This window comes from Haemaphysalis longicornis, unplaced genomic scaffold, assembly GCF_048455015.1.
Source record: "Haemaphysalis longicornis isolate Haplotype H1 unplaced genomic scaffold, Haemaphysalis longicornis Haplotype H1 scaffold_10, whole genome shotgun sequence".
Classification (NCBI taxonomy): Eukaryota; Metazoa; Arthropoda; class Arachnida; order Ixodida; family Ixodidae; genus Haemaphysalis; species Haemaphysalis longicornis.
The window spans coordinates 66,457,971-66,472,649 of record NW_027526204.1 but is presented as its reverse complement, the minus strand read 5'-3'; the positions used below and the strand labels follow the sequence as shown (position 1 = coordinate 66,472,649).

Here is a 14,679-nt window from a genome sequence, read left to right as displayed (position 1 = left end):
GGGGCAAAAAAGGCGCGCTTTTTGTAGATACAAGAAATGCCGTACATGTACTATTAAAGCAATATAAAAGAGAACACAAGAACGCGTAGAAAACACACTCAGACCCAGTTTTGAGTGATGCGCAGTGGCCGCCGTCGTAAACAAAGTGGAAAGGGGGACGCTATTCTCACAACTGTTCCCATTCCGGCCGTGCGTCTTATCGGCTTTTAGACGATACTATAGGGACCGGGCGGCCGTTGTATGGCACCACCGTCGTTTCAGCGAACAGCGCCGCCCGTGGCGAACCGCTCGTCAGTGGAACGCCGGTGGCGGTCAGCGCAGCGTAGTTGTGCATGGCTTTCTGTCGTTTTTCTGCGGTGCGGCTTGCAAGGCGAACGTAACCCCACGTGCATTTTTCAGATCGGTAAATCTTGAGTGTGGATGTGACGTTTACGAGGCATGCTATGTGTGTTATTTACGCCCATACTCAATGTTTACAAGTAGCAGACGACGGTCAATGCGCCAAGCTGGAAGTGAAGCTGGAACTGAAAGTTGGTTGCTTCATGCAATTTTTTCATGCCTGCATGCAGTTTCGCGAATCGAGGAGTATATTGCCGCTAAATGATCCCACAAAGCCGGTGTGTGGGACCGATCTAGGAATGCTGCGGCGCCGGCCTTTGGCAGTTGATGACGAAACGTCGCCGACGTCGTGCACAAGTGAAAGACAAGGTTGGAGGATGTCTTCGAATATTTACCTCGAAACAGAAATTGTGACGGACGACGCTTCCGTATCTTCATTACCTACGGCAGAAACGTGTTTAATTTCACAGAAATGCTCTTACTACAGTCATCGGGAGTCGTTGATAGAATAAATACCGCATGATAGTAGAATGTTATTGCTTGTCGTGGAGAAGCATTGCTTTACAAGAATTGCAATGGTTGCTGGCTAGTTGGTAAATGGTTTTTCAAAAACCAATTCCTGCGTGGCTGAAGGACGCAAGACAGGAGGGTGCCCGAAACCTGTACTGAGCTTCACAACTGAATGCTGCGGTCGGTTTACAAGCTGCCACCTACGCTTGAAAAATCATGCACACCTCTGTCTAACGACGATGATAGTTTATCGCAAAGCTCTATCGTATGGGTTGCCTTGGTTGCCTTCTGGATTTAAACTTTGACTAGTTAAGCGTCGAATTTGACCAGCACGCCGTTTGGTCTTTTAATCGCAGCGTGTTTGACTTTGACCATTTCCCATTCGATTTCGCACGAAGAAAGCTTTGTGTTCCACCATCATAATCATTAGACGGAGGGATAGATGATTTTGCTGTTTAATTTTGAACCTCCATGCCCCCTCTCCAAATCTAAACTTTTTCCAGCGTGTCGGAAATGTGTCTGTGGTGGAGGACTCGGGCTCATGCACCCATATTTGAGGCAACTAATCGCGCGTTTTTGGTGTCTTCACCAGGCATTACACGATTTTTTATGTACTCTGTAAAGAATAATTAAGCATTAAAAAACACCGGCTGACGTTAACACTGCCACATTTTTTTTAATTATCGGTTCCAGCCTTTATTCTACGCAGGTGGTAAAACGGGAAGAGGAGGAGGGATGGTTTGTAGCTTCGGCTGTTGAGTTGGTGAATAACTTTGGCTCTTGATAAAATGACCACCACAAACATGGGACTTCCACTTCGGCTTTCAGGCTCCCATGCTGTCACAGTGTCGCTCACCAAAACCGAAGGTACAAAGCTCACGGTTACAGAAAGTGTAAACTACCGCAACATTTCTACGGCTACACGGTAATCCATCTCGTATGCAGGTGCCTTTCTATTTAAAGCACACCTATCGAGGTATCCCAGCGCTAAGGCTGGCCTGAAAACCGTAGCCATTGAAACCAGTGAAGGTAATTTAAAGTGGTAGAAATTAATTCTAATATTGCTAATAGTTTTATTCCTACTCATATTGCGCGTAGCCAGGCGCAGAGCGCTGCAAAAAGCACTCGTGTTGATGTAGCCCTTCCCCAACCTTATAAGCATCCAATACGTTTGCGTAGCCGTGAGTGCATTTAAGAAGAAAATAATACTAATAATAGTAGTTTTATTCGTTCTCCGAACGGGTGGAGCCAAGCGCAGATCGCTGCAAAAAGCGCTCATGCCATTGCAGCCGATACCCAACTTTAGACGCGTCCGACAAGTTTACGTAGTCATTACTGCATCTAAGAACCCAACACATCTGTTTAGACTTCTTTTCATATCACATATCTGCTCACAACGCCACCAAAACATACAAAGCACCGAAGCAAACACGACAAAAACAACGGGAGGCTGTGTTGTCCAATGCACCGGCTCATTCCACTGACGAGGGGAGCGCCGAGTGGTGGCGCCACCCGTCCAGCTACCCGGTCCCTATATTATGTGCGAAATGACGTAAGCGGCTGCCTTTTAGAAATGCCAGCGTGGCGGGAGTGGGAACAGTCAGTGGAAGCGCACCCTTGTCGCCCCCTCTGTTTTTCACAGCCCCTTCCGCGTACTGCTCGCAGTCCGTTTCGAGGGTGCTTGCCAGGCGTTCGTGTGTTCCCTTTCATATTGCTAATAATAGTACGTCATTGACCATTCTGAAAGTGTTTGCCGATTCCGTACATGTACGGCCGTGACCCTCAAAGGGTTGAAGTCCACAGAGCCCATCCACTTGGAAGTAAAGTTTTGAAAACGAACACCAGACGAGGAAGCATTCCTGGACCTAAACATGCTCGTGAACGAGTCTGGAGTTCTACAGCCGACTTAACGGTTGAAAACGTTTTCAGGATAATCACACGCAGGTAAATGGGCTTCCATGTCACTCGCAACAGCGTATACGAATAACGTCGTAAAGACTTTGTGATCAAACGTCACAGTGGTTTCACTAGCACTGGAATTCCAATTACCTGGGAATGGCCTTTTACGTTTTAACTTACCTGGGACACTCTGAATTCTTGAAATATTGCTGTTGAAATCCTGGGGTGGGAATTAGGGTATAGACACCGTGGGAATGGGCAACGTTCCAGTAACAGGTGATGCCATGGTAGATGTCGCACTCGCTGTGTTGGCTGGCGCCTTCATCAACAAAAAAAAAGTAGCAGTGGCTTAGCTCGGTTATACCAGGATATACGTAGCGTGAGCTAAGGTTCAGCTGGTTATTCTATGCTTTCCTTGTTGTCTAGGATTAGCTTGATTATCATGCTTACTGCTGCTTCAACGAAACACACAATGTGTACGCATTATGTGACATTTGTATATTTATTAAGCGGCTCCGGCTCAGGGTCACCAATCGTCCCAGAGCTAAGCTGGTTCCACAGGCACACGCCGGTGATGCTGCGAGGCACAAGCCATCGGTTCCACACCCTGCCACCCCTCGCGTGATCATCAAGTGGACCGGGCTGCCACGTGCGCAACGGAAGTCGGCGAAGCTGCTGGGCGCATGGGATGTGTGAGAGACGCCGGGCAACGAGCAACAATGCGTGCGCCGTGTGACGTCACTGCTGCTCGCGCCTGCGTAGCATGGCTGTCCAGGAGCCACGCTAAACTGCCCAACATCTGCTAGTGTAGCTCACGCTACAAAAATTTTCTTAAAGGGTAAAAACACTACGTTGCCGACTCCCGCTTGATTATGTTTATCTGTAAAGTCATAGACATATAAAAATGACAAAATTAAATATTACCCAGAAAAAGAACAAAGGAAAAAGGCTGTTGGTGGGGGATCAGTAATATGCACCATTGGTATGTGTGGAAAGCTACATTTCCCCACTTTCTTACTGTAATTAGCTCCAGCGCGAATTTGACTTGCATGTAAAGAGATTGCGGTTGTTCTATGTTCTGGTTCATATCTTGGTCATTTCGTTTCGTCTGTCAATGACTGTACATACTGCAGGACTTTCAAGGGTTATAGCAGGAGTGGGTCTAGTACAGCACAAGGGAAATTGTAACACCTGAGTTAAAAAAAACGCCCGGACACACACACTGCAATGCGCAATGGAACGAACACAACGCAGTTTCATTATTTCTAGTACCCATACCTGTATATTCCCCTATGACTAGAATTAACCAACAGATATTATACAATCAAAACGTTAGTACGATAGGACGGCGCAGAGTATGAACAAAGAAATAAATGATCAAACAAAAATCGTTGCGTAAACTGGAGTATCAATAAACACAATAAATCGATTTAATGATCAGGGTGTAATTCCATCTGGCAGCAAGTTTCAAAGTTCTACTTTTCCTAAAAAAAAGGTATATTTTGGTACGTTTGTGTGCGTTAAAAGATGTAAGGTTTAGGGCATGACTACCTCGGGTTCTACTTAGACTGTCATTACTGAGATAGCTGTGGACGGAAAGGGGATTAGCTGAGTGAAACATTCCGTGCCAAAATCTTAGTGAGTCGAGATTCCGTCACCCAAAAAGTGAAATGCGATTGAAACATGGAAGGTCTGCTGAACGAGAAATGAGATGATCATAGCGGAGACAGATGATACGGATGACGATATTTTCTATGCATAAAATTGTTCTAATTTCCCTTTTTAGAGTTACGTTATACGATTGAGATATACTCGAGAACCGGACGAATCAGACACGTGCAGACTGGCAATTCAATTTTTTGTGGAGCTGTTTGGATAGTTCAGCGTAGTTGGCCGAGTTTTTACGCTTTGGTGCAGCCTAAGTTTCTATGGTTAGATCAGGAGAGGTTAGCATTGAAAATTACGCCACGATAAGTATAGTCCAAAAACGGTTATAGCACACCATGGTAATAAGTAATTGAAAACTGAATTCTGCATTGTGGTAATCTACCGGTGTCATAAATTGTAATTAAAACACGGTCTCATCAATATACAGGAATTTATTCTTCTGGACACTGACTGGCTGCTTTGTTGTTTGTTTAAAGTGGCCTTCCCGAATAGAAAAAAACCTAATGTAAACCAGTGATGGCTGTCATCGTAAAGCCAGTAAGACAAATATTTTGTAAAATTCACAAATGCTTGTTGTAATTACGTATGCCAACGAGGCGTATTTGATTCCCGTACACGGGGCCGCTTTCTGATGGAGGCGAAAAGGCAAAACACCCGCGTGTGCGAGATTTCGGCGCAGTGTAGAGGTCCCCAAGAAGTAAAAATTAATCCGGATCCCTCCACTACGGCGCGCATCATCGTTTTTGTAGCGTCGGCGCGTTAGACCGCACAATCGATCGATCAATCAATTAATCAATCAATCAAGTAATTAATCAATCAAATCGATCAATTACACATGACGAAACCTGTACACATCACAATGGGGCCGACCCCTAAGGTGCTTCGCACCTAAAAGGGGCTCTTTTCGGTCCACAGTCGTGGCTTAGCCGCCTTCAATAACGGTAAAACGTACCTCTACTCTCGCATGCATGCATCTTGTAAAAGCCGCAAAAAACTGCTCAAATGATGTCTGCCATTTATGTAAGATACAAATAAAATTTGCTCATACCTTTCGCGTAAATCTTGTGTAACCTGTACGTCGTGTTCTTACAAACTTTGCTGGTCATCGCATTCAAAAAGGGGAATGGCTTCTAACTTTATTTTTATAATGCAACTCTCGACCTCCTTCGTTCCTGCCTAACCGAACCTAACTTGATTACAGGCTACCATTTGCAAAAAAATAATTGTTACCGCACGGGTTGCCCTCACAGTGACCCACATGCATGCCATATTGAGAAATTCCCTTCACGGTGATTGGGTTGCTGCCCTGCCATCTGTCAATTTTGCCTGCAATGGCTCTCCCCGAAATGCGCCTTTTACTTTCCCCATACAAAACCTTGTAACACGGAAAAAGCTGTGTCTCTCAGTAATCCCGACCCGGTTGTCGCAGCATTTACTAGCCACTGCTCCATTAGAGCCATGGGCCTTCTTATCTGGCTCCTCGAATTGCTGTAACATGCCTCCCATCAACCGACGTTTATTAGAAGTGCCACTATGTTCATTGCTACTACTTTCACAATTTGTCTCCTGGCTTCTTCGGCTGCGAACATCCTCGTGGCATGTGAGGCTTTTTACTAAATCTTCTGCCTGTTATACTGCGCCTCACTGCCTTTAGGGTCAAGTCGCTGAAGTTACTTTTGAAATAGCGCCGCAACTGCTACCTGCCCAACCACGCACATCCATTGTTAATGGGACCCGGATTACGCCTTAGCATGCCAAAGGCGTTGTCCTTTGAGAGGCAGAGAGACGACGCGTGGATGCCCCGGTGGTCATTGATATGGTTATGCGACGCTTACAAACGCACGGCAAAACGGCGAACAGATAGCAGCATCGATAGACACTGGTCGGTCATTGGATCAAGGAAAAGGAGGAGAATGTTGATCAGCCATCTTGCGAACCGCTCATCTGTTTGCTGCTCTATTAGCAACTCCCGTAAAAAGTATAAATATCATAACTACGCCTTATTTTCATCCTAACAAATAAGTAGCAGCATCGAAGGACACTGGTCGATCTAAGGACTGACGAGTGTCTCTCGATGCTGCTACTTCCTCGTTTGCCGGTTCGTTTGGACGCTTCACGTAGCAATTTACCCGAACGGTTCGGAAAAACTCAGACAACGCAAAAAGTAGCCGCCGTATTAATTGTATGTTGTAAAAAAACAACGGATGTCTTGTTTACTTTGCACTTTGTTCTCATCCGGTGTTATTCCGCATTTCCTGTAGTTTAAATGTATCGTAGTTCCTTGCACCCACTCCATAACCCTGCCATAGGAGACTCATGTAAACGAACAACTGCAGCCGCTATAGAACACGCACTATAGGATGCGCTGCAGTCAGGAGGTAGAAACGCGCACGCCATGAGGTTGTATTTGGAGGTACAAGGGGAAGAATTTACGTGACGAAGTTTTAAAGATAATCTGGTACAATACTACAGACTAGCCAGCATTACTAAGAAACCAGAAATCAAGAGGCATACTTGAGGCAAAGCATCAACACGTATCTGGAACTAGTCAGTGTTCTTTTAATTAAAATACAAGATGTTCGTGTGATATCTTGACGACAAATAAAAGTTCCCTTTTAAAACTAGATATTTGATACAAAAATAAAAAAGGTCGTGTTTCAGCAAGGGCTTCATCGCGGCATTCCAAATCCCAAAGCATTTGATCATTGGAATTGAATTGACTTATGAAACCGCTACCATGTTTATTCTTGGACGCACGTGCCGGGAGGGTAAGAACTTGACAATAGGGCGGGAGGAGAAGAGAGGAATTTACTTGGCAAGGACGGCTAAAGAGTATCGTCTTTCGACGACATTTGCAGCCGAGTAGATACTCGGCTGTTTTGTTATTTGTTACATTGCTACGTGCCCGGAGAAAATCCTCCTAAGAGTTCCGCTGTAAATTGACGGCATTCTAAGCCAGTACGATGAGGGAGTTTTTTGCGGTATGAAAGTCAGCACTCATCTAAGCAGAACGCTCCTTCGCTATTTCCTGGTTGCAGCGGGATGTGCTGCTTCAAAAGTAAGCCAGCAGCAACGACGCAAGGACGAAGCAGCCGACCGAAACCGGCACGCGAACCCTCGGTAATCACCCATGCCTCTCGAGACCGCGGTGGCAGAGGGCGACAGACGTTTTGCGTTGCCGTACCACAAAAATGAGCCATCGGTTGAAGACAGTGTGCTAGGGCTGTAAATGATGAAGGTGACAATGCGTTAACACAGCGCGTTGGTGACTTCCACACTTCGCAGCCTGGCGGACGCCACCACAACCCTGAACCGTGGAATGAGGGTTGCGTATATGAGCAATCGGCGTGTGAATTTCCCCGGGAGGTGTTCCTCAGTAAGCCTTCTGACAATATTCTTTTTTTTTAGAGTGTACGCATCAAATTCAACCTGCTGTTTAAAGTACCTTTTTCAAGGAAACTGTGCTGTGTTGGAGTAAGACAATGCTCACTCTGTTTTTCGCAAATTGTGAGGCGTCGCTTATTTTGAGCCAAGTCTCCCAGGTCTGGTATCCTGCCTACCTCTTTATGCCGCGTTCCCCAGAACACTTGCCTCGCGTTGTTTTAAAGCTTTATTTAGAGATTCGGTGTTGACAATATCCCCGGATCAGAATCGGCCTTTTAATGGCATCCCAGTTCTTGTTTTCGAATTGAATGCCGTTTGAGCGGTACTGTTTTCCGCATACGCCTATAATGCGCTTGCTTGGTACGCACAAATTCGAACTCGAACAGGATTGTGGAATTTTGTAAATAAAACAACGTTCTGGTGTAGTTGTAGTTATGAAGGCAGTCATTTTGTTTTTTTTTTCACTGATGTACTGAGATCATCTTGTTGCCATATTGATATGAACTGCACTCCTATTTTTTGCACGAAGACCACACAAGTGTTTTCCCGTTACGTAGTACTAACTTGGTATTTCATCCGTGATTACAGTATATTCTTATACCAGATTTTCAAAACCTAGAACCCTAAACTTGCATTCATAATTTGAGATTTCTGTCTTGTGTTTGGCCTTTTCGCCTAGAAAGTCACTTGACTGCATCATGGATACTGTTCCGTTGTAAGTGCAGTGATTACCTCTGACACCATTGTTTATTTAGGTAAACAGGATTTTTAAATATTGCTCACGTTATAGTGGCTCCGAAGTACGTTGGAATCAGCAGAAAACATCGCAACTCACAAAATCGTTTTAAAATCCCCTTGGTAGCCAGTCATCAACCTTACTGGAGAGGTAAAATCTTGCAGTAATCAATATAATCAATATATTCACTATGCTCGCAATCTAGGGCCCTATAAGCTGCAACAGGAGACACCAATAGCGCAAGTATGTTTATTTGACTTAGCTTGCTCCCGTCCGGCGCCAGTCATACACAACGTCGGATGCCATGTTGGAAGTGGAAAAAGATACCCGCTAAATCACACCTGTTTTTTTGGCATTTCTTCTTTCTAAACTCTTGTTGGGAGGTTTAAATCCCCGAAAAACTAATGGTTGGAATATATGAAGCTTGCATTTGTATTTTCAATTTCTTTGATATAAAGGTATGTAGCTAGAGCCTGTAGCAGCTAATTGATTGATTGATTGTAGTGTTTAACGCGCCGACGAAACGCAGGGGATGAGGCGCACCGTAGTGGGTGGCTCGGTTTAATTTTGACCACCTGGGGATCTTTAACGTGCGCCGCAATCTCATGCGCACGGACGTTTTTGGTTTTCGCCTCCATCGAAAAATCGGCCGCCGCGGCCGGGAATCGAACCCGCGGCCTCGTGCTCAGCAGCGCAAAGCCTACGCCACTGAACCACCGCGGCGAGCCCTGTAGCAGTTGAAATACAATTTTCAGGCTCGTTGGAAGAGAAATGGACGAGAAAGCCGAATCTACGGCCACAGCCGCCACTAAAGAAGCCATACACAACATACGTGTTTACACTGGCTGAACGTCAACATTTTTGTGCTTTTCGCGCCTTACTTAATTCAATATCATTGCGCAACCATTAGGCTTTTTGTACTCCTATCATTGTGTTCCCGCTCTTTTCTTCATTTGCTTCAGCTGTGTTCCACTTTTGTGCAGAGATTGCTTGTAATTCTATGTTTCCAAAGATTTTATTGTTACCGTCCACCCAAAGCCAACGGTACGACGTGCCGTACAACGGGCAAAAAGGAATTTTATTCCGAGTTCGGAGCGGCTCTTCGCGGGGAAAATAAATATTACAGAATGCCTGGTTTAGCTTTGGAATCAGATCGCAAGTGCATGTACGGGTTAGAAAAAAGAGGGCACACATCAGCGTAATCCAGTTAATTGTACTTGTGCTGTACACGTTACATTCATTGTACACGGCCGCCAAATAGCGAACACGAGTATGTTTTAGTGGGAACAGTGCAGTGGGGTGTCGTTATACACATCAAAGTCCTAATTCCACGGTTGTAGGAAATGCACCAAATGGCATCTCGTACCTGGCCCTCACAGCGGTTTCCTTTTAGCCGATGGCTTATTAAATCTTGTGGCCTTATTCATTGTTTTTTTATTTCATGTTGACAAAGCAGGACGCATAGATGACAGCCTCTGTTTCATACCGAAGTTGTGTTCACGAAAACGCCCACCTTCAAGACGGCTTTACAGTGAGTAGGTTTCCCCTCGGAGCATATGCTGTAGCCGATAGGGTGGTAATGGCTCCTTCCAGACAAGTAGTTGCATTGAAGGTTGTTTATTACCTACCATACATTGCTGTCTTGCCAACCCCCCTATAAGCCACAACCGCCATCTTGCACCTAACCTATGCAAATGGTAGCACTCAGTGCGTACAATAGCGTACCGATACTGATGTTGGTGACAAAGTATGCACAGCAAACCTGAGTTCCACTTAAGATTTTTTTTTCGTTCTTTTCTTCCTAGTGTGAATGCACGGCAATATAAACGGCAAATTATTGCTGCTGCTGAGGTGAAAAGACGGAGCGAAGGAAGGTGTAGCAATAAAGAAGACTTGGATATTTGCTGGGCTCTAGCCTTCAAACCATGCAAGCACGATAATATTCACTGCGTTATTCTCGCGATATAACAACATACATAGGTCTACCATAAACTACTTCTGGCGGATGCCTTCCAAAGTTACTCAGCATTATACCAGAAGCAAATAAACAAACCTCTGGTTTTCTTAATAATGCGGTTCCTCCACCGGAGGCTGCTAATTAGGAATTTAATTAGCGTAGGAACTGTCCCAGCAAATTGCGTGCGAGAAAGATACAGATGTTTTTCACGATCGAAAAGTTTTAATGATATGCAAAGGGGCGTGGTGACGGATGTGCGCTCCACTCCTAAAGACGGCGCTTAGGAGGTGCCCAAATGTTTTCGTCATTTACATTATAAAGGTACAATAGGGAGATTCAAACCTAAAAGTAGTTACGCATTTGAATCGACCAAAGCTGTGTTTATAGCAGAAAAAACAACCAATATTACTATTACCTATATACTGATGTATGACCGTTGACACGGCTGAAAATTAAGTTAACCACCAGCTTCTACCTAGGATACTTCAAGTCGGTCCTATTTTAAGGACAATTGTACAGCAACGACATCTCAGATAGGTTCCGCTGAGAAAATAAATACACATTTTTTGCTGAGACCAAATTTCCGAGTGTTCAGAAATTAATAGCAGCGAAGCTAGAAACAGTTACCTGGGACGAGCTAGAAAAAAAAAATACGTCAGTTCCACTCGAATGGAAAGGTGTCAGAAGTTCAGATCAGGCATTCGCCAGCCTGGCTTTGGCACCGTTCTCAGGTCTGTGCTACCACCCTTCACGCTAGTTTCCTCACCGTCTCAATGCACTCTTGATGAATGATGAGTTAAACAGAGGTTTGTACAATGCAATTCAATTTTGCCGCCTTCGGAGTGCTCGCTCAGCATTGCCTGTGGCAGCTGGCACACTTTTCTGTATCGTTTGTTTCTTGTTCTACATATAACAGCACGAATGGGAGTTCTCTTTTATTTGTGTCTGTGTCTGTTTTGTACTTGCTGGAGGGTTTCTGCGCTTTTACGAACGCGTCGCTTTTTTTTTGGCGATTTTGTTTTCTCTTACTATAGTAAAAACAAACCCAATGAGAATTCTTGACTAAATCAAATCGGGGACTGTCAAATTATTTGCATACTGTTTGGCTCGAATATACCTGTACTTTTCTTTGCGCTAAATAATGAGGACACGTATTACAATAGCCAGCGTTCCAGAAGTAGCGAACGCTTCCGCTGATATAAAACTCTGGTTTAAGTATCCGCTCAACCTTTGGACGAAAGGTTGAATCGGGGACATGCGCTTAAGGGGGTCCTAGCTTTAACTAGATTTAATGAAATCTTTCAAGCTGGGGTATTTGTTTTCGGGAGCTTAGCGTTGTTTTAAATGCCTGCGTGTCGGCAGCCTATTACTTCCTAGCAATGGGGTGGCGCGACCACTACGCCGTGCACTGAAGAAACTAGAAACCATGCTGGGCTTCTTTTTTGGGGTGGGAAAACCGAAAAATCGCGCCGCTCTTGCTACCTACTTCCAAACAGCATCGGTGGTTTCAGTCTCGTCTGTCTCGTCGCAATAAGTAGCCTCCTCGCAATAAGAAGATTGTCTAACCTGGAGTGTGATGAGGAATGCTCAGGGCGAGAGCTGAGTTCTTTCTTTGCACGGACCGCCGTTGGGTTTAGATGTTGTGCAGGTAGGACCTTTAGATGAGCACCCGCAACCGCCAATTAAAGACATCATAAAGTGGTTCAGAAATTTTAGAATGGAAATCTCTGACTTGGACATTCTCGACACATCGCCGAGCAAAATAGGCGAAGCCCTGGCAGTGACGCAGCTCACTGAAGACCAGCACCGGAAGAGCAGGACACTAGGTGGAAGCAGCTGATGGGCTCGTGTTTACCGTACCGGCCGAGGTAAGGGATTGCTGCTGACAGCACGAATAGGAAGTCCTGCCCACGGCGGGCGGACCGCATTGCGGCATGGGCTGTGGCACCCTCCGTCAGGTGCGCACAGTGCGAGCTGCGAGAAACCCTGCAGCATGCGATCTTCGACTGCCGGGTTGCAAATGCCTGCTAAAAGTTTTTAGCACAATGTATGGACAAAAGGTCGGCGCACCCCTTATGTCGCATGATGCGTTTTTTATGTGCTGGTGGTGCGTTGGTGCCCTGATCACCTAGTGAAGTCGCGGCGTTGCGGCGCTCACAGCGCGGTCGCAAAAGCCTGTTCCTCTTGCTACGAAAGATGCGTTCTCATCTATTCAATCATCTTAAGCCGCAGCTCGCCGCACTGGGGAAGAGCAGTTCCCTTCAGCAGTGATCCACTCGGTTTATCCGTGTTGTAAACAAGCAAATAGAAGTGCCTATTCTACCCCATTGATTGCTGTACTGAAGGTGAAATGTTTTGTCACGAACTGTGGTGATCTACAGTCATCTGATGGTGTAATAGAGGTTGCAGTACTGTGAGTTCTAGTGAACTGTGGAGAACTTATGCAGTGGTGCTGTGTAGTTGTGAAGTGATGCGACCTGCGTTCATGGTTCCCTGCTTGAGAAACCTTTATTATGTTCTCGATTTCAATCTTGGGAACTTTTGTTATGTTTTCGTTTGCCAATGTAGTATTTATATGCCATGGGTCTTTGTATCAGTTATTAATACAAAATTCTCTTTTCGAGTATCTCCAAGAAGCCTCTTTTTGGGGGTGTGACTCCGCGTGACTGCTGCAGATACACAGCGTGACAACGGACGAGCTACGGCGACAAAGCCGGGCCTCTAAAGCGCTGTGCACCTAAAACCAAAAAACGAGCCGCAGATTTTTTGTTAGCCATTTTATAATTAGTACATTCAGATGTTATGAAAAAGGCTATTTTTTCCCCTCAGAAAGGGTGCTGAAGGTTCTTTTATAAAAAAAAACGAAAACATATATAAAGCTTCATCTAAGTATTTCACACATTCGCTGTAATAGAACGTGCTTTGTTACACCTACTTTCCTTGAAACCTTTACTTGGGTTTGTATTCAAGATGTTATGTGCACACGTAAGTTTGTGACTGCCTTTCGGCTGTATATATGTCACTAACTTGAAAACATGGACGGTGGCAAGTAGGGCAGCTATACACTGCTTGCAGTACTTCGTTCCTTCCGAGTTATATTTTCTATTATTGCTTTAAGAAACGTAGTGGCTTAAAAAACACAAAGCAAAATATGCTTCCTGCATTGCATGTGCGGAGCAAGCAAGCATAGCTAGTATTATTCTGTCATGTTTCGCAATGGGAATGAAAAAAAACCTCAAAGATAAGTAACATCAAATAAATTTTCAATCAATTCAGGCGTATTGCTTTATATTATTTACGCAGGCGATTTGGAATACTCCGGCCACATGAAAAGTCTGCAGAACATTATTAACCCCTCTGGCAAAAGCAAGCAAACATTTAGTGAGTGATAGCTGGACCACTGACACTGCGGCCCGTCTTGTGTAAACCTGACGATCCGAGGTAAACGCCAAGAATACAATCCAACAAAAAATAAAAGAATTTCTTACCCTGACAAGTCGTCGCGAGAAAGGCCAGGACAAAACCGAGGGAGGAAGACCTCCAGTATTCCATTTCAGAAAAAATTACGCGCTACAGTATGTGAGTTTTCAGGACGGCCCGTGCGATTGAGTTGTTTGAGCTGCCAACTCTTCTTTAAAACTCCTCTCTGTCTGGCTAAGGGTTATCACAGAAGCGCAGAAAAGAATGCCGTATACAGTGGACACACTGCATAAAAGGCTACAAGCCTATCGATATCCTCCTCTATGCTGACCTTGGGACGTCACCCCTGAACAGGAACTTAGAAGATCTGCCAAAAAACACGGGTTCACGACATTTGATAGCCCTGAAACAGCCTTTTGTGTACCAGAGTAATGACCTCAGCTACGGAGAAGGGGGCGTTTCAAATGCACTGAGAGGGGGAGACCAAAGTTCCAATGCTTTAGTTCTAGATATTGCCGTAGTGTCGCACACGCCTGGACGACAATGCTCGAGCGATAAAAAATGTCCCGCAGGTGCACTCATCAGTATCTCTCAAGGGACGTTCAATGAACTCGGTAAGAAGAACGTTCCGCGTGCCACCATCTACAAAAACGACTGCACAAATATAACTCCTATTCGTTTCTTTCTTCTGTTATAGCCCGCTCTATCGGACCCACGCCAGCCGTCTCGATCAGGTTTGCTAAGAACTTTAGAAGGGGCCTTACTC

At 45.1% G+C, this 14,679-nt stretch overlaps 1 protein-coding gene across 1 annotated transcript in view; it reads right to left on the bottom strand.

Moving 5' to 3' along the window:
- LOC144158656 (uncharacterized) overlaps positions 1 to 14,343 on the bottom strand; it is a 28,633-nt gene extending 14,290 nt beyond the window's left edge. Inside the window, exons 1-2 of the mRNA XM_077689690.1 lie at positions 13,982 to 14,343; positions 2,929 to 3,067 (exon numbers count right to left, since the gene is read on the bottom strand). Coding sequence (XP_077545816.1) covers positions 2,929 to 3,067; positions 13,982 to 14,045 — 203 coding nt within the window. The 5' untranslated portion in view covers positions 14,046 to 14,343. The remainder of the gene's footprint in view (positions 1 to 2,928; positions 3,068 to 13,981) is intronic.
- Positions 14,344 to 14,679: the final 336 nt, after the last annotated feature.